The sequence below is a fragment of the Puma concolor genome, chromosome E2, assembly GCF_028749965.1.
Source record: "Puma concolor isolate L17-30 chromosome E2, mPumCon1.1.hap2, whole genome shotgun sequence".
NCBI classification, from domain to species: Eukaryota; Metazoa; Chordata; class Mammalia; order Carnivora; family Felidae; genus Puma; species Puma concolor.
Genome location: NC_141681.1, coordinates 42,310,131 through 42,329,354, shown reverse-complemented (window position 1 = coordinate 42,329,354; position 19,224 = coordinate 42,310,131). Strand labels below are relative to the sequence as shown.

The following is a 19,224-nucleotide window of genomic DNA, read 5'->3' as shown; positions in this document are numbered from 1 at the left end:
GGCCTAAAAAAATAGTGAAACGTGCTAATAAATCCTTTTATGATTTTAACCAATTTGAGTTAGGTATTCTGGAACTCCCAACGTGAAAATTCCTAATTGGCACATTCTTTTTCTGTTAGAGGAGTTTTTAGAACTCTGTCAAAACACGTCACCATAACATTTGTATTCAATATAATGACAGAAATTTTAAAATTTGTGTTTATAGCCAGGGCCTTTCCTATCCTCCGGTCTCACCCTTCTGTAGAGTAGGTGCTCCGTAAGTTCTCCTGGAAGGAATCGATGAACTGAATGACACAGGGAGGGTTGTTTTGTGATGTTTGTCATTCACCAGGCTCTTACAGATACTCAGATTCTGAAACATATTGTATTAAAGAAACAAAAATGCTGCCCACAAAGAGCAAAATAATTGGACGGTAGGTCCCCTGATAATGGTCTTAACTATTTGTCCTACACCATTAATTATCAATAATCCCAAAGTACTTCTCTAGCCAGAGGGAATCTACTGTGAGATCAGGTGTTGTAAAAAAAATAATTAACAGCAGTGAATGCTAAATGAGCACAACTTATGTAAATAATCTTAATAGCAATGATAAGAGAGATAATTGTTTACAGGTGTCATTTCCTGGGGAAGAAAATCCGCCTTTTCTCACAGGAGGAAATGCTAATAGTTTCATTAAATGTATGAGCCCTAATTAGCACACTGCTGCTCTAATTACTGTGCCAGCCCTGAAATCACGTTATTTTATTCTTTCTCTTCTCTAAAGCAGATCAGATGCTTCTACGTTCTTTATATGTGTATCTTGGCAGGGCTTTGACATTTATCTTCAACAATGATAACGTCTCTTCCAAAACCATTCAGTCAACAGCCTTAGTCTTTGTCCATGGCTCCCCCACCCACCCCCCATATACACACGCACAGAGACACAGACACATCTCTCTTTGTGATGTAAATACATACCTGAAAGATTACTAAGAAGTTGGTTTCCTGACAAACTGTTCTTGTTAATCTTCTAAGCCTGTAAAGGGTTTTATTTTTTAATATCTTTTCTACAGCAAGAACAGTTCACATAAAATTACTAAGGGCCCTTTAGTATCTGTATGACTCATATGAGTTTGCTCTTCAGACAGTTTTCCTTGACGTTCTAATTTTGATGATATCCTGTGGCTCCCACTACTGTACTTACCACGGGCAAAGTATTGGGCCTAGTGTTTTAAGTGTTAGCTCATTCAATCCACTCATTGAACCCCATCTGTAGATTATTATTGCACTTGCATTTGCAAAAAAAAAGAAACTGGAGCTGAGTATAAGTAGCTTGCCCAAAGTCCTATAGATCCATTCTCTTTCCTTCCCTTGTGGGACTTCGGTTACACTTCCAGGATAAAGTGACATGCTCTAATACAACTCATGCTCTTTCCATTTTCATCTTTTCCTCCCAGGCTTTGGTCTGCATATTTTCTTCTAACCTATTGTCCAGTTGATCAATTCTCTCTTCAGCTGCATCTAATTTGCTATTACTGATTAACATTACTTTTTTCAAAGTTTATTTGAGAGAGAGTGCACATGCAAAAGTGTGGGAGGGGCAGAGAGAGAGAGAGAGAGAGGGAGAGAGAGAGAATCCCAAGCAGGCTCAGCTCTGTCAGTGCAGGGTCCCATGTGGGGCTTGAACTCATGAACCAGCTCATGACCTGAGCCAAAGTCAGATGCTTCACTGACTGAGCCACCCAGATGCCCCAATTTATTACGCTTTTCAGTTTTAGTATTTCCATTTTGTTTTTTCATGGTTTTCAGTTCACCTCAATTCTCTTGTCATTTAATTTCTTAAATATAGTAAGCGTAGTTATTTTACAGTCTGTGCTTTAATCTCCAATATTTGATTAGACTGTGGCTGTTTCTATTTCAATTGTTTGTCTTGTTTTTTTATTCCTGTTTTTTTTTTATAATGTTTTTTAATGTTTATTTTTGGGAAAGAGAGTGCTAGTGGGGGAGGGGCAGAGAGAAAGGGGGACAGATGACCGGAGCAGTCTCTGTGCTTACAACAGGGAGCCTGATGTGGGGCTCGAATTCATAAACCATGAGATCATGACCTGAGCCGAAATCAGACAGTATCTGCAAAGCACATATTCCTTGTTGTTTTTGATTGAGTGCTATATATTATATATTTGGAAACATAGAGATAACTTGAAGTGATTAGCTTATCACCCTTCAAGGCTGTCTTACATTTGCTTTTGAGAGGCAGGATAAGAGCTTCTATTCCTAGGGTAAGGTATAGCCTTTCTGGTGTGTCAGTTCACTGGCTAGAGAGGTTCACCATAATCTCTCCACACTGGTTGGACCACAATTCTAATGTTTCCTCAGCACCGTGGAACCTCTGAAACCTCTGTTCAGCTTCTCTGCTAAGCCACACATGTGAAGGTTAGGAATTACCAGAGGACCTAAAGGGAACTTCTCAGATTTTTTTTTTTTCCTGCAACTCCCTCCTCCCTGGTGCCTTGCTCCTCCAACTCCTACCAAATCCCACCAAATCCCAGCCATCTTAGCTGTGAACTCCAATCCATTTGCCACTCTCTGCTTGAGCTCCATTTCCTTGTGCCATGGCTTGAAAGACTCCAAGGAAGAAAGCCAGGGTGAGATTGGCACTCTCCTGTGTGCCTCCCTTCTCTTGAAGTTTGTAGTCCTGGGTTAGGTGCTACCAAATGCTCAGTTTTGGCTAGACCCTAGTTTTCTTTTTAACTTTCTGGTAGGTAGCATCCTAAGATGGCCCCCAACATCCCCCCCCCCCCCCCCCGTAACATGCTCTATATAATCTCCTCCCCTTGAAGAGGAGTGGGTCCTGTGAATATGATGGATGTCATTTTCATGATTATGTTACACTGTATGGCAAAAATGAAGGGAGTTTGCTGATGATGTAATTCAGGTCCCAAGTCCGTTGATTTTGAGTTAATAAAAGTGGGGATTATCCTGGGGGGTGTGATTTACTCAAGTGAAAGGCCTTAGAGGAAACCAGCCATGTGTAAACTGAATGAAGAAGAGTGGCCTCCAGGAGCTCCTGGCCTCCTGCCACCACCGTAATTCAGGTAATTCTGCTACCGATTCATTTTTTGCCACAGAATTGCAGACATTATTTCATATAATTCTTTTACAATTCTGATTCTGGGATTGTATCTTCTTACATTTTTTTTTTTTAATGTGTATTTACTTTTGAGAGAGCAAGAGCTGGGGAGGGGCAGAGAGAGAGGGAGGGAGAGAATCTCAAGCAGGCTCTGTGCTGTCAGCACAGGGCCTGATGTGGGGTTCGATCTCATGGACCGTATGAACCTTGAGATCATGACCTGAGCTGGAACCCAAGAGTCACTTAACTGAGCCACCCAGGTGCCCCTCCTTTCACATTCTTAAATCATATATTTTTTATCTTTCTTAATCAGATTTATCAGGTGTTATGAGTCTTTTCAATCTGTGAATATTTGAGTATAGGCCCACCTCGTTTTATTGAGCTTGCTTTATTGTACTTTGCAGATACTTTTTTTTTTTTTTTTTTTTTTAACAAATTGAAGGTTTGTGGCAACCCTGCTTTGGGCAATTCTATTGGCACCATTTTTCCAACAGCATTAGCTCACTTTGTGTCTCTGTGTCACGTTGATAATTCCTGCAATATTTAAAACTTTTCATTGTATTTTTTATGATCTGTGATCAATGATTAGGACTTGATGAAAGTTCAGATCGCACTGCTTTCTTAGACATAATACTGTTGCACATTTAGTAGACTACAGTATGATGTAAACTTAACATTTATATGCAGTAGGAAACCAAAAAATTTATTTGACTTGCTTTATTGCAATGTTCACTTTATTGTGGTGGTCTGGACCCCAACCCAGAGTATCTCCAAGGTATGGCTGTATATATTCTAAAAGATAAGGACTTAAGAAAATAACAATGTCCATTTCACACCTAAAAATATATGATAATTCTTCAATATCATCACTGTTCGAAGGGTTTTACTAGAGTTGGGGGGACAAGGACAGAGCCAAATTCAAGATGCAATCCTCTCAATTACTCTGTGCTGTAAGGGTGTGGCTTTCAATCAGTAAGAAATACATTTTATTTATTTTTTTTATTTTTTTTATTTTTTTAAATTTTTTTTTTTTTTCAACGTTTATTTATTTTTGGGACAGAGAGAGACAGAGCATGAACGGGGGAGGGGCAGAGAGAGAGGGAGACACAGAATCGGAAACAGGCTCCAGGCTCTGAGCCATCAGCCCAGAGCCTGACGCGGGGCTCGAACTCCTGGACCGCGAGATCGTGACCTGGCTGAAGTCGGACGCTTAACCGACTGCGCCACCCAGGCGCCCCAAGAAATACATTTTATATGGCACCTCAGTACAATAATGCTTTCACGTATAACAAACAACTACTGGGGCTCCTGGGCGGCTCAGTCGGTTAAGCGTCCGACTTCAGCTTGGGTCATGACCTCGCGGTTCATGGGTTCGAGCCCCAGATTGGGCTCTGCGCTGACAGCTCAGAGCCTGGAGCCTGCTTTGTAGTCTGTGTCTCCCTCTCTCTCTGCTCCTCCCCCGCTCGCACTTTGTCTCTCTCTCAAAAATATATAAACATTAAGAAAATTCAAAAACCAAACTACTTCACAAAGCAATCCTTACACTTCCCACAGGGACTGTGCCTTCCCCTTCTCCTCTCCCTTGCTTTTCTTTCTCTCAATCTTCTGATGCTGGTTGCAACCCACTAAGCTGATTCCACATTACACTATAGTTTACTATCTGCACTTTGAAAGACAATCCTATAAAGCAAATGGCTAAGTATTAAATCAGATGAAAAGGTTTGAGATGAGTTTCAGATACCGCTTTTGAAAGAAGAGGCACGAGAAACAGCATTTCGACTGCTGCGTGCCTGGTGTCACGTGCCAGAACATCACACTTGTTCTGTTCACTCGGATCCTGAGTCTCTCACTTATCTATACCCGTTTGTAGCGCTTCCGGTGCTAGAGGCCATTCCCACGGGGTGTACTCAATAGCTTAAGAGCTTAAGAGCTTTCTAAGAGTCAGCACAGCGTATTTGAGGCCCCACTGACAGTTTCTTCTATTCGGAAGTGTACTGGCCTATTTCTGTTTGGAATTTCAGCATCTGCTCTGGACAATGTAACAGTCAAGCACATTTGTTATCTATAAACTCTGACCAAAATGGACTACCACCAATCTTCCCGAATTACTAAAGATTGACAATTTAATCAAGAAGTACACGTGATTCAAAAATGAAAACAGCATTTATCTCTTTGAGGATAAATTCTGCTGACAGCAGCCTTCTCTTTAGAAATCTAAACTATAACCCTGAGGTTCAAGTAAAACAAGTAAGCAGCTATGAAACCAAATTCCATGAAAAAATAAACTCCTTCCACATTAGCAAGTCCAGTCGAGACCTTGCCACATCCCTCCAGTGACTAGACTCCATTTAGCATATATTTAATACACTTCAATAAGCTGGTTCCTTGGTTTCTGACCTTCGAAGAAAGGAAAAACACTCATCTTGTGTATTTTAAAAGAGCTTTATTTAGTATATAATCTCCGTACAACTCAGTACAACAAATTATAAAGGCTCTTTGTAAGATTTTACCCTTAGGATGTTAAATACAGAAAATCAATTGCCACAACACAGCAAGCCACTCTCATCTTAAAAGCTTTTTTCCATCAGCAGATAAGCACTCTCTTCTAGGCCAAAAGGTTGTCATATATAAAGCCTTTGGGAGCATACTAACCAACATACGTGATCTGAGAACATTTTAATATCTTCCTAACAATCCCAAGGTTTGAATGAAATTTTAAAAAATGGAATATTTCTATGTTAACTCAGGGAGGTTTTGGCCAAAGATGAGCTAAAACTGGTACATCTTAAACTAAGTTCATATGGAATCAGAATAAACATTTTTAGTTAATCATGAAGTAAAGATGCAGACTGGATGAAATACTACGCATGTCTTTGCCATCTGGCGGCACCTGCCCCAAACACACACACGCACACACGCACATCTGGTTGACCTCACAAAGTTCAAGAAAATCATCTTTAAGTGGACAACAAATGGCCTAGATAAACACCTAATTATGCTTCTGGCTAATATATCTGAAATTAATCCCTATTTTTTAAGTCTGTAATAAAAGTGACTGTAACCTTTCAACTATAGTAGAATCTCTGTTAGCCACTGTGATCAGGATCAGTCATTTAACGAAGTAAGTAGATTTATGCAGGGAATCATCATTTTAAATGTGTAACTGTCCACTCATTTACTAACCTTCTGCTGGGAAGCCAAGGCCTTTCCTTTGCAATAGGGGTTCAATGACTGCAGTTCTATTCTTGAATAAATCACACCAATAATATGATTTGGGTACATTTTAACACCTTCTGATCAGTCTAGATATTTTTAAAGGTGGAATAAGTACCTAAATCGATAAAGCAATCTAAGCTTAGAAATGTCCCTGAATTTTACGTTTTCCCAATATTTTATAATTTTTCCAACCACGCCTAATGTATTTAAAAGCAATTTTGACTAGCAACTCAACCTTTATCAAATCTTACCAAAGCATTCAAGTTAAATGGCACAGAAATAACCCTTTCTTTTCCACACCCGTATCTCCTAGGTTTGTGTTGAACTGTGTACTCACAGTAGGAAGTAGAACTTGCAGAGAAGCTGCGTACGGGCACAGAGCTCACGGGACGGAGCACATGCCGTGGGCGGACACTGGGCAGCAGCCTGGGCAGTCAGCTTACAGGAGGGATGGAGTCCGTCGGGGAGTCCGGTGAGTCACGTTAAGTAGAGGATGATTAAGAGCACTTATTGTACGTAGACGTTCTTTCGAATGCTAACTCCGAAGCAAGATCAAGTGGTTATTCTACCCATGAAAACCAGCCACAGTATGAGGCTATTACCAAATATTAACAGAGCCACTGAGATCTACATGGCGGGGAGCGAGGACGGCCCCAGGTGACGTACTTTGGCCTGGTGGAGAGCCAGGAGTCAGTCACTTTTCCTCTTTCCTCCCGTGGACTCCAACGAGAAGGTCATAAAAGAGACAACTGATGAGCACTAAGAAGATTTAACATGATTTGTTGGCAAATTTGGTCATCAGGACATAAAAATGTCAACTCTACAAGGTCACAGTGTCTTGGAAAGAGCATATGTATGGATTCTGTCTTGCAAGACCTTTTTTTTTTTTTTTGGCACTTTATTTTTTTCACAGAAGACTGAACGCTATGTTTTGGCAACAATGGCACGTAGACTGTGAGAAAAAGATTACTGTGTGCCATCATGGCGGTGAGGAGAAGCATAAAAATTGAAGTACATGTTTCTTATACTGAAACTGCACATACCCAAATGCTTAGATGAACGCATATAGAAACATTTAAAATAAAACTGAAACATATCTTGAAGGTAACAGAGGACTTTAAAAACAAAACTACATAGTCTAATGTGTACCTTACATGTGCTTCGTTTCAATTAAGAGTAAGGCACTCTGAAGGATGTACTGACCCATGCTGTCAGCCACACCGGGCATGCATCATTACTGGCTTAATTAAAGTTTTAGTACTGATTAAAGTGTTTTATTATTGTATTATCCTAAACTGCAGTGGTCTCCAACCTTATTAAGGGATACAGGAAAGACATAATTCAGGAGTTTCAGCTGCATAATTTAGTAACCCAGCCAGTGTCATTTTTTTTATTTAAATAAGTTTTGATTAAAAAAGCTGAGTATCCTTGAGTCCAACATGACAGTGTAAAATTTCTTTTTGAATACTGTTTAATAATAGTAACTGAATAGAACATCATTTAAACATGCGATAGATCTATCTTGATGCCGAGGGTAATTTACTTCAATACAACTGCAAGGAGAAACCTTTAAATCATTTCCAACTGGCAAGTACAGGGGAGAACGTTAATTTCATTAGCCATCTTGATTTAATTAAACACGCAATATGCTTTTATCAGCAACTTTTACATGTCCCCATCATTAGAAATTAATTATAAAAGCAATTATCAAAAAATTTTTGAACAGGTATACATAATCTCTTTGTTGTTTACAAATAAGCATGACTTAGAGGCACTTGGTTACCTTTGAGTAAGAAAAAGAATCACACTACCTGGGCCCTCACAGCAAGATTGGAGACCACAAATCAAATTTGGTATGAAAATGCTCTCTGCCAAAAATATTGTATTAGTGAATTAGTTAAGATATAACCTTTTAAAAATATTCAGACTTTGCAAGGTTCTAGGCTGTAAAAAATACAAAGGCTAAAAACAAAAAGTTTACAAAATTTTGCAAACCCAGTAAATTTAAATGAGTAAGAAATGAAGAAAAATTTTCTTACTTGCAGGATAGGTTAAGTAGTATCAATAGGTTTTAAAATAACACTAAACAGTAACAAATTCTGCTTGGCTACGTAACATTTTTGCTCCTTTAAGGACTTACAATAAGGAATTTGCCACACTTTTCTGTATCCGGCATTAAAACATGCACCCACATGCGCATACAGACACAGACAGACACACACAGACAGGATGCATATGCTGAAGTGCGAAACATTACATTTCAGACACGGCACAACACAAGGTTTTAGGTATATATACAAAGACCTAACGTGATTAAAAAAAAAATATTAAAAGCATGACAGTCGGAAAACATTATAAAAGTTTTTAGGTGAAACAGGGCGATCAAGGGCTTTTAAAAAACCACCAGGTGTTCTTTGCTAGGGAAACAACATTAAAGAATTGCGTTATGCATCCCCTTGATTCAATTCAACCGTAGCTGTCTGAAGTCAATCAGCTCAGTCAAATCCTGAAGAGCCTCTTGATTTCCAACAAGAGGGGTGTCTGTCCAGGCTCCTGTGGAACACTTCCTGTTCTCCCCCACCAGCAAAACTTCCAGACCACTCTTAGAAAGTGGAGAATGTTTAGGCTACAGAACATTAATGAAACAAGATAAAAAAGACTGAAGCTTGTGTGAGATACTTCCCAGGACGGTAATGCTTGTGTAAACATCCCTACAACTTACTTATATCACAGCTTTGTGGTACAGGCTACCTAACGACAGATGAAATGTTACCTGTTGAGTTTCATTAGGATGGAGTTTCACGTATCAAAAATAGAGATTGACCGAAGAGCTCGGCTACTTGTTTCTAGAGAGCTTGTAAACATGGAACGTTTTGTTCTGGAACACTCTGGTGAAGTATGCCGTGTAGGGCGGCAGGTTTCTCTTTATCTCTTCGCAGAAGCGAGGGTGGCCTGCGAGTTTCAAATCAGGATCGTTCTCTCCTGGGCCATCCATCATCTAAAGCCAAAACAAAACCGAATACAATTTGGGAAAAAAATAATTACATTTACAAGAGAAGAAGGAACAGGTGACGGGCTCCTCTGAGACTGGGACGTTAGGTGAGCGTAAATCGTCCAATTTCAATGTCAGTGGCTGCTTAAAGACGATCTGGCCCACCTCTTTCCCCTGCAGAGGTGTAAACCACAGCTGGAGAGGGGAGTTCTGCCACTCGATCATCCCCTCTAATGGCACAAGCCAGAAGCAGAACTTGGGTCCCCTTGTTCTTAGGAATGTAACACGCTGTGGCTCTCACAAGAATAAAATACTGAGAAGAATGACTATGACCAGAGGAAATCCTCCAACTCAGTAGGTGGCCTCGTTAGAAAAAGTTACACACAAATCAAGATTTAAATGCGCATCTTTGGTCTTTACCTCCTGTGAATTCAAGATGGTTAGGGACAGTTACTTTCCTCCAGCAAAAACTGAAGCTCATGTTTGTCCCCGCCACCCCCCGCCAAGCTTTACTGAGGCATAGCTGACAGACAAAACTGTATATATTTATGATGATCTGATTCACATGGACATGGTCAAATGATCACCACCATCAAGCCAATTAAAACATCCATGTTCCGGGGCGCCTGGGTGGCTCAGTCAGTTAAGCGTCCGACTTCGGCTCAGGTCATGATCTCATGGGTCATGAGTTCGAGCCCCGCGTTGGGCTCTGTGCTGACAGCTCAGAGCCTGGAGCCTGTTTCATATTCTGTGTCTCCCTCTCTCTCTGACCCTCCCCCGTTCATGCTCTGTCTCTCTCTGTCTCAAAAATAAATAAACGTTTAAAAAAAAAAACAAACCCATGTTCCTTAAAGGAACAAACCTGCAGTTACAAGGTGAATGAGTTCTGAGGCCCGACTGTACAGCATGGGGAGAACAGTCAATAATACCACAGACTTGAGATTTGCTGAGAGGAGACTTAAGTGTCCTGAATCTCAAAATCTGCACAGTCAAGTTTTTCTCCCCCCACTTGTTTCTTAAATATCTATCAGCTTTTATACCAAATAATTACAGCACCTCTACAGGGTGAAAAGCTTCTGCTTGTGCTAATCTGAGGCCTGGCATAGGTCCGAGAACATTTTTCTCAGAAGGCTGGAGGGAGCAATAGCTTGTTCTTCTGCTCTGGAAGACTTGGCCGCAGAAAGCCATCTTGGTGGCATGGTGCCAGTGGGCAAAGGGGACGCTGGCGGGAGTGGTGCCTGGAAGGGGAGATGGGGGCCCTGCCGTCACGGTCATACTCACGTGCCAGCCAAAACAATGCTCTGGGGCAGTGGTGTTAAGAGGCTGAGGTTCTGCTTTTAACGGCAAAACCTTTAAAAATGAGTTTTATACATAGCCTCATGATACAAATCAGCTAAAGACAGAGTTGTTCTATTTAATGTGAAGTCGGGGTCTGAACCCCCCCTATCTGTCCCCTTGCCCGGCCCGCACGGCTGTCACTGATGTGCCAGAGCCGGGAATTGTGTGGGATGCTGTGAAGATGGTGAACTGATTCCCAACATCATTCTCTAACGTACAGAGAGTGAGACTGGACCCCCCCCCCCCCCAACACTCCAGGAGCCCCGCACGGGGCGAGGGGGCGCGCTTACGTGCCCATTGGCAATGTCCAGCAGGTCCCGCAGCCGGCAGCCCCGCTGGTGTCTTCGCTCGTAGCAGATGCTGTCTTCCAGGATGACATAGTCAGCGCCGAAGGACCTCAGGAGGGCGTGCACATCCTCTGGAGACCTCTTTGCGTAGATCTGGTAAACCTGCAAAACGAGATGAAAGTGGAATAGCAAAAAATACCACTCAACTGCCAGGAAGTTAGTGGACGAGTATCTAATAAGGTAACGTCCCACAGGGGTTATGGCTAAGATCCGATACCCAGCTCCCCGACCCCTTCCCGTGCAGGCCACTCACTCATCTGCAGTCCTGGGGCGTGTGGGGGAAATTTCCAAAAGAATGCAAGTCACAATCACTCAGCTTTGGGAAGAAGAGAGTGAGTCATGCTGAATACATTGGGCTTTAGACACCAAATAGATACGGATTTAGAATGTATTGTTGGGAGCTATGTATCCGTAGATGCCCGTTCTAAGGATGCTTCCCTGAGGTAAATAAACAGTGGAGTAAAGAAGACACAATCTCTACGTTTAAAAAGGGGTTCTTTGCACGAAAAGGTCCATCAGGCATGACAGTACAGCTTGGGGGCACCTCTACTTGTAAGGATCCTCAGCTTCTGACAATGGAGAAAAGCACCGCCATAGGGTCCTTGGTGCTAGGCTGCCCCTGGCTTGACCAGGAGACCCCGTGCTTCGCTCTCACGCTTCCTGGAGCACGAACAACCTGCAGCACCAGTGGCAGTTCAGTGGGAGGCGCCTCCTCCCTGTTCATCACCAGCGTCACATACCTTAAGTGACTGCAGAGTGTGTGTGTGTGTGTGTGTGTGTGCGTGTGTGTGCATGTGGGCGGGGGGATGGACAGGGGTGCCGACTCCTTCCCTGCACACTGATGTCTCATGATGCCTTTCTGACCAAAGAGACTGGGCCCTGAGGGCCGGCGTGCCTGTACTGATAGGTGAAATGCCAGGAGGTGGTCTCCTTCTGTGACTTGAAGCCAGAGGCCATCCTCGCTGTAGTTTAGCAGCAGCCTCACACCAAAGCCATTCCCAGGATTTGAAGGTCATGACTGAAGAAGGGCACCAGGACCTTAAGGATGTGTTTGGTTAGGGCACAAAACTCAGTCCCTAGACAAGGGCTGGATATCGGACAGGGTGGTGCGAGGAGGAGCCCCCGTGTGCCTGACGTGTCCCTTCTGCACCTTCTGCCAAGTCTGAGCCGCACCAGCCACCTCCCGCCTGGACTCGGGTTCTGTGGAGCCGGTGCCCTCCCTGCTTCGTCCAGCTAACCTGGGGCGATCTCAGGTACTTGCACCAACTGAAAAATCCCCATTTTAGTAGGAATCTAGGTTCAGAGGATTCTCATAAAAAACAGGGGACTTAGTAAAAAATCATTTGCTTTTAGGCTAGTTAAATCTCCTGCCAAAACAAGACTTTTCAGCAACTTTTCAGCCGCTAAGATTATGAAGTGACTGACATAAAACATTAAAAAGTTTGAGCCCACTGCTGGAGAGGACTGGGGGAAAGGGGTACCTCTCTGCACTGCTGACTGGAATGTATGTGGTATAATCTGTACAGAGGGCAACTTAGGACTATCTGTCTAGCTCAATTACAAATGCCCGTACTTTCTGTCCCACAAGTTCATCTCTAAGAATCTTTTTTTTAATTTTTTTTTTTCAACGTTTATTTATTTTTGGGACAGAGAGAGACAGAGCATGAACGGGGAAGGGGCAGAGAGAGAGGGAGACACAGAATCGGAAACAGGCTCCAGGCTCTGAGCCATCAGCCCAGAGCCCGACGCGGGGCTCGAACTCACGGACCGCGAGATCGTGACCTGGCTGAAGTCGGACGCTTAACCGACTGCGCCACCCAGGCGCCCCTCATCTCTAAGAATCTGATGTACAGACAAACACTTGTATTTGTGCACAGTGATACGCATACAAGTTTACCATTTGGAACATTGTTTACATCATTACAAAAGACAGGGAAACAACCTAAATGGTTAAATAAAATATGCTATGTCTGCATAACAAAATTTTTGTAGATTCAAAAATACAATGCTGTCAATAACAGATATGGGGGGGGGGCGCCTGGTGGCTCAGTCAGTTGAGCATCCAACTCTCAATTTCGGCTCAGGTTATGATCTCGTGGTCGTGAGATCAAGCTCTGTGCTGGGTTCTGCACTTAAGATTCTGTCTCTCCCTCTGCCCCTCTCTCCCACTCACGCTCGCTCTCTAAAATATAAAATTAAAAAAAAAGGAAGTGACTAGTTAAAAAAAATAACTGATATGGAACGAGCTGCGAAGTATATGAAATGCCAAAGAAACCAAGATTTAGTATGTTCTTTTGTAAAAGAGGGGAAAGAATGTGAACACAGTGTGTGTACATTTGTATATGCACAAAATGCCCGTGGAAAGATACACAACGAAGCATTTGTCTCCTGTGAGGGGACACAGTAGCTGGGAGAGGGTGAGATGTAGACTTTTCACTAAGTTCCCCTTTATTTTGAAATTTGAACTATGTAGCTATATTACCAACTAATACACACACACACACACTGGTCCATAAAATAAGTTACTAGCGTGTCTCTACTCCTTTTCTTTCCCTAATTCAAAAGCTCTGAGGGTTTTGTTCTTAAATGCTCTTTTCTGTACATCTCAAGCCGTTTCTCTTGTTATTTTAATCCAGAGGAATATATATGTTGCCTTTAATGGATGTGGGGGGCAGGGCAGACTCAGGAGACAAAGGCCTGTGGCCTTCAGGTCCGACTGCCCCTGACAACATACACACGACAGCAAGCCACTGTTGGCCCACCAGAAGCCACGAGCCCTCACCGCTTTGGTCCGCTCTCTCAGGCTGTTGTCTTCGTAGTGCGGGTGGTTGGTTAAGGTCCTTCCTGTGCACAGCTTAACTCCGGCCAGCAACTGCATGCTCCCGGCAAACACGGCCTTTCTTGGGGTGTTGGAGCTAGAAGATTCAGAGTCTGAATTAACTCCACCGCTAAGATTTCCTCAAAGACAACAAGAAAACAACATCATGTTCCCAGAATCACCCAGCTGCGTCAGGAAGGGCTGAGACTTTGGGAAAAACACAGGAGGCTGCTTGACATTTGCCTTCAAACCGTTTCATGAAACTTCTCCTGTCTGTTTTTGACAATGGTTGGGAAACTTCTAATTTACTGTTTTGATGGGTTTACCCTTATAATGAATGGGCTTAGGATGTGGGCATCTCCTGGCTCTAAGCCTTCTGGGCTAAATCCCATAATCCTCTCCCTCTCTTGCTCCAGAGGGTCAGATTCTGACAAAAAAGAACTTACAAGACTGTCATCCTGTTCTGTATTAAACTTAACTAAAGAGCTGCCTAGAGTAAAACAAATTATAAAGCCAGAAACTGCAGCTAATCATGAGTCAATTCCAACGGTTTTCATTTGAAACAAGAAAAAAGATCACAGATATTATGATAAATAGCTTTCCAGAAAAAAAAAAAAAAAAGAAACCAGAATCAGTAGAAACAAAAGAACACAGAAGATTTTGAAAAGGCAAATAATTTATTACTCAGTATGGGGACGTACACTGTTTCTGATGTGGAAACACAAGCATTTCCCATACTCCTCTCCTTGGCCCTGATTATGAAAGTCTGAGGAATCTGGAGGAATACGGGCACTCTCGTATCATTAAATCATGACCCTGCTAAGTGCCACCAAGCTGCGATTCCCTGCCTCCCTGTGGGGTGTGACAGACACTGACGGAGGATCAAGGAAAGAGTCCCTGATTCCAGTGAACCCATTTTTCCTTTTCCCCCTGAAAGAAAAGAATCTTAGTGGTTGACTTTAATTCCCTTCCATTTTTTGGAGTGCCTTGCAAATCAACGAGGTGTCAATTCCCCGGGACGACCCCGAGCGCCTTTGTGCAGACTGCTCAGCACACTGCTTCCTGCGGGGGCCACTGGGGGCACCGCGAGCCCTGCCTGTGCTAAGAAAAGAGCAGTCTGGGCTTGCCAGGGGGAGGTAAAGGACACAGATAATTTCGAGAAGAAGTCTCACTGAATATTAAAACTCGAAATACTCTAGAGAAAGAGCAGGCTGTTCTCCTTGCGTTTTGGGAGATCAGGGCAGAAACTTACCCTGGTGCTAAGTTTCTAAGAGAAGCCACCATCATATTCCCGCATCACATGCGGATGTTCTATTTCCTTCAGTGCGATGCTAAGACCAGAGTGTGAACGCCATCTGACAAAGGCCTTATGGTACATCCTACAGTTCAAGTTGTAACGCTCACAACTTACTTGAAGAACTCAGATTTTCTACCAATGACCCTCTCACTTGGATTTCAATGGGCTTTCTCAAGTGACAAGACGTGGACAGAAGGACGATGGGCAACAGGAACGACATGTGACCTGCGTCCTCCCTTATGGACGCCAGAGGCTAGAGTGTGGACTAGCACAGACCAGGTTTTCAGTGAGCCTGACTGCTGGGTGGGTGGTCATCGTTCCAACAAGCAGACCCAAGAGTGCAAGAACAAACGAATGTTTGCCCTGTCCCCTTGAGCTGGCAATTTACAGGGAACTCTTGACTTCTGTCCCATGTGGTGGGTGGGACAGGCGGGTTTCAATGACAACTTGTGAAGGTGTAGCATTCCTTAGCAGGAGATTCTACAAATATTTAGTTTAATTCAACTGACACTTACTAAGCACTTAGTCTGGGCCGCCTACCCTGAGCCACCCTCATCACCGCGCGCCAGACTTGCAAGAGAGTCCCTAATGGAAACAAACCATAAGAGACTCCTAACAATGGGGAACAAACCGAGGGGTGCTCGAGAACAAACCGAGGGAGGTGGCTGGGGGACGGGCTAGATGGGTGATGGACATCAAGGAGGGCACTTGTGGTGAGCACTGGGTGTTGTGAGTGATGAATCACTGAATTCTACTCCTGAAACCAATAGTAATACTGAAACCAATACCGATACGGATTTAAATGAAAATTTAAAAAGAAAAAGGGCATCTGGATGGCTCAGTGGGTTAAATGTTCAACTCCTGGTTTCGGCTCAGGCCACGCTCTCAGTTTGGGAGTTCAAGCCCCACATCAGGCTCTGTGCTGACAGCACAAAGCCTGCTTGGGATTCTCTCTCTCTCTCTTTCTCTCCCTCAAAATAAATAAATAAACTTAAAAAAAAAAACAAGAAAAAAAAAAGAAAAAGAAAAAAATGGAAAGCTTAAAAAAAAAAAAAGAATTGTAAAGAATAAATATGGACAAATATTAATTAAAGAAAAGTGTCATCATTTTCCCAAGCCAGTCTTCTTTTCTTTTGTATACTCTTAACTGGCTTAAACCATTCCACCGCAATAAATAATATAATTATATCCCATATTAAATAATGCCCAAAAGTGGCTGTCTCTGGGGCCTCTGAACTGAAGATACGAAGTCTGGTCTCCACGTCTGGCAGAGCACAGGGTAGAGGCGAGGGTTGGCTGTGGGTGAGCTGTCCTGGCTTACAGTCTTACTGCCTAAAGAGTGCCCAACTGGTCTTTGTACACAGATGGCAAATCCGGCAGCTAAGCTGATAACATCCATCCAGATCTCAAGACTGTCTTAACATCCCCGTTTCGAATTAGAACAGGAGCCAGCGTCAGGGAGATGCACAGAGCTGTTTCTAGTATATATTTTATAACTGTGGCAGACACAGATGACTGATCTAGGACTGATCTCTTATCTATTCATGGCTAATGACCCAGGTTTCATCTCCCTTCCTAGACTATAATCATACTACTTGGATGAATTACATAGTTCTCAAATGTTTAAAATGTCCAAAGTCCTGAACTGCTTGCTGGGAAGCTACAAAGCTATTCTTTATTCAGTCAAAATCTATTGCTGAGGGCCTACTGTGTGCTGGGCTGGCAAACGTGGTATGATGGTAACCTGGCTTCAAGAAGCCTTCTAGCTAATAAGCTAATAGAGCCAGACTCAGCTCCCACTATAGGCAGACACTTCCATATAAACCAGTCATTAGTCTAGCACATATTTACTAGTGCTTTCTGTGGGCCTTGAGCAATCCTGGGAACGAAACACATCAGACTTGGTTCACCCTGGCAAATCCCGCCTCTCCCCACTGGGTGCTCAGGGAGCACTGGAGCGCCCCGCCCCCACAGCGGTGCAGCCACGTGCCGCAGGACTGCTCAGAGGCACGGAGAGAAAAATGAACTAAACCACATTCTTCTGTGATGTGTGTGTGTGTTTTTTTAAACGTTTATTTTTGAGACAGAGAGAGACAGAGCATGAACGGGGGAGGGTTGGAGAGAGAGAGGGAGACACAGAATCGGAAACAGGCTCCAGGCTCCGAGCTGTCAGCACAGAGCCCGACGCAGGGCTCGAACTCACGAACCACGAGATCATGACCTGAGCTGAAGTCGGACGCTTAACTGACCGAGCCACCCAGGCGCCCCTTCTGTGATGTGTTTTAATGTTTGGCCTCATTAGCAAAGAGTCAGAAAGTTTAAAAATAAAGCAATCTGTCTCAGCCACTGGCACAACAATCCTGTGGCCTGTTAGCAGTCTTTCCTTGGTTTTACTTTATTTATTTTTTTTAAAACTTTAAAAATTTGTTTATTATTGAGAAACAGAGAGAGACAGAGCATGAGCATGGGAGGGGCAAAGAGAAGGGGAGACAGAACCTGAAGCAAGCTCTAGGCTCTGAGCTGTCAGCACAGACCCCGACGCGGGGCTCGAACTCACAAACTGCAAGATCACGACCTGAACCAAAGTCGGACGCTCAACCGACTGAGCCACCCAGGTACCCCCTTGGTTTTACTTTAAAGCAGTAAATACAAGTACCCCAACGCCTATAAAATGAACTAGAAGTAATACTTCCTTGAAAACCAGGAACTTCTGAGCATAGCAGAGACGATGTTTATTCGCTTTCTTCTAGTGACTTGGTTTCATAAGCTAGCCCCATTGCAAACCTGGGATATTTCACATTTTAAAGATTCAAGTTTACCCATAAAGCCAATGCAAAGCGAAACAAACAAGCAAAGTGAAACAAAAGGAAAAACAATCACACGTTTTCTGAACTTTAAAAACCTAGCTAGCTTCGCTGTGGTTTATATTTTCTGTGGTGAACTCAGCAGGCAAAGGGAAAAGGCATTTTTTTGTCCTTAACTTAAAATATGCAGTATGACAGGTGTAATGCTGGGTATTCTGCCTTCACAGATACTTCTGCTGACACAGTCTGTGGTCTGTGTCTAAAACAGCTAATGTGCTTTTAACCATTGAATGACACTTCTCTATTATAGAAAGACAAAGCAATTTTTACCAATGTTTGAACAAATGATGTATAAAATGAAAGGATAATTTGTTTTTATAGCCCTCTGCCAAGCTCTATAGCGGGCTGCCCAACCTGCAAACAATTTATTCTGCAAGAAATGTCACTAAATAATGACAAGGACTCACAGGTCAAACGGATTTACATTACATAATTTAAATGTCATTCCAGGAAGACCTGATGGCATTTTGAACAAATAATCTCATTTACTTTTGAAGCTCTAAGCTTCAACAAGTTAATTACTGTTGAACTAATGGGTAAACTGAGCATTATAATATAATGTGCGAACATTTGCTTTATCTACCCCTCAAAAATTTATAGAATTATGCAAATACCACAAAATGATTCATTAAATATAAAAGAGGCTTATAGGCATTTAAGGTCTCAACTTAACCTTCATCATACTTAAGATACACAGTAATTCTTTCTGCTTTGATAAAATGCTAAGGAAGTGTGGTCCATTTTCTCAGTCCCATTGAGAATATATTGCACATGCAGGCTTCATCACTGAAAAGGGACTACCGTTAGTGAAAAATCTTCTAAAGCCCCGTGGTTAAAATGTCACATCTCAGAATATTCAAATCTGCGGGAGTGTCTTCATTGCACAACGTCAAAGAAGAATTTCAGGAACAAGAATGAAACACTTACGGGTCACAAAGGAACGAGGTCTGAAGCACCACTGCCGTGGCGTTTGGCCTCGTGGAAGTAAAAGTGCTTCCTAGTCACACACACAGCACAGCAAGTACCACCTGGGTCTTGCTGAAAGAGCTGCCAGAAACTAAAATCAATCAATCAATCAATCAATCAATCGTGTTTTTAATCTCTGCGTTTGGGAGACCCTCAATCTGCTGGGAAGCGAGCATGCGGCAGTGAGCGCCGTGTGGAGGGCAGGTGGCCAGAGGAGCACACAGGCCGGCCCCGAGGAAGGATCGGGGTAAGCAGCCTCCTGGTTCTCCCAGGGAA

The 19,224-nt window shown here is 43.0% G+C and overlaps 1 protein-coding gene and 1 long non-coding RNA gene across 5 annotated transcripts in view; one reads left to right on the top strand and one right to left on the bottom strand.

Annotated features, from left to right (window-relative positions):
- LOC147573509 (uncharacterized) overlaps positions 1-7,234 on the top strand; it is an 83,890-nt gene extending 76,656 nt beyond the window's left edge. Inside the window, exon 4 of the long non-coding RNA XR_015244832.1 lies at positions 6,640-7,234. This is a non-coding gene — a long non-coding RNA (uncharacterized LOC147573509). The remainder of the gene's footprint in view (positions 1-6,639) is intronic.
- The window catches only part of DPY19L3 (dpy-19 like C-mannosyltransferase 3), a 79,206-nt gene continuing 65,515 nt past the window's right edge, over positions 5,534-19,224 (bottom strand). For all 4 annotated transcript variants that reach the window (XM_025914632.2, XM_086689565.1, XM_086689566.1 and 1 more), the window contains 3 exons: positions 13,786-13,918; positions 10,947-11,105; positions 5,534-9,324 (listed from right to left, as the gene is read on the bottom strand). In XM_025914632.2, coding sequence (XP_025770417.1) covers positions 9,163-9,324; positions 10,947-11,105; positions 13,786-13,918 — 454 coding nt within the window. In that variant the 3' untranslated portion in view covers positions 5,534-9,162. The remainder of the gene's footprint in view (positions 9,325-10,946; positions 11,106-13,785; positions 13,919-19,224) is intronic.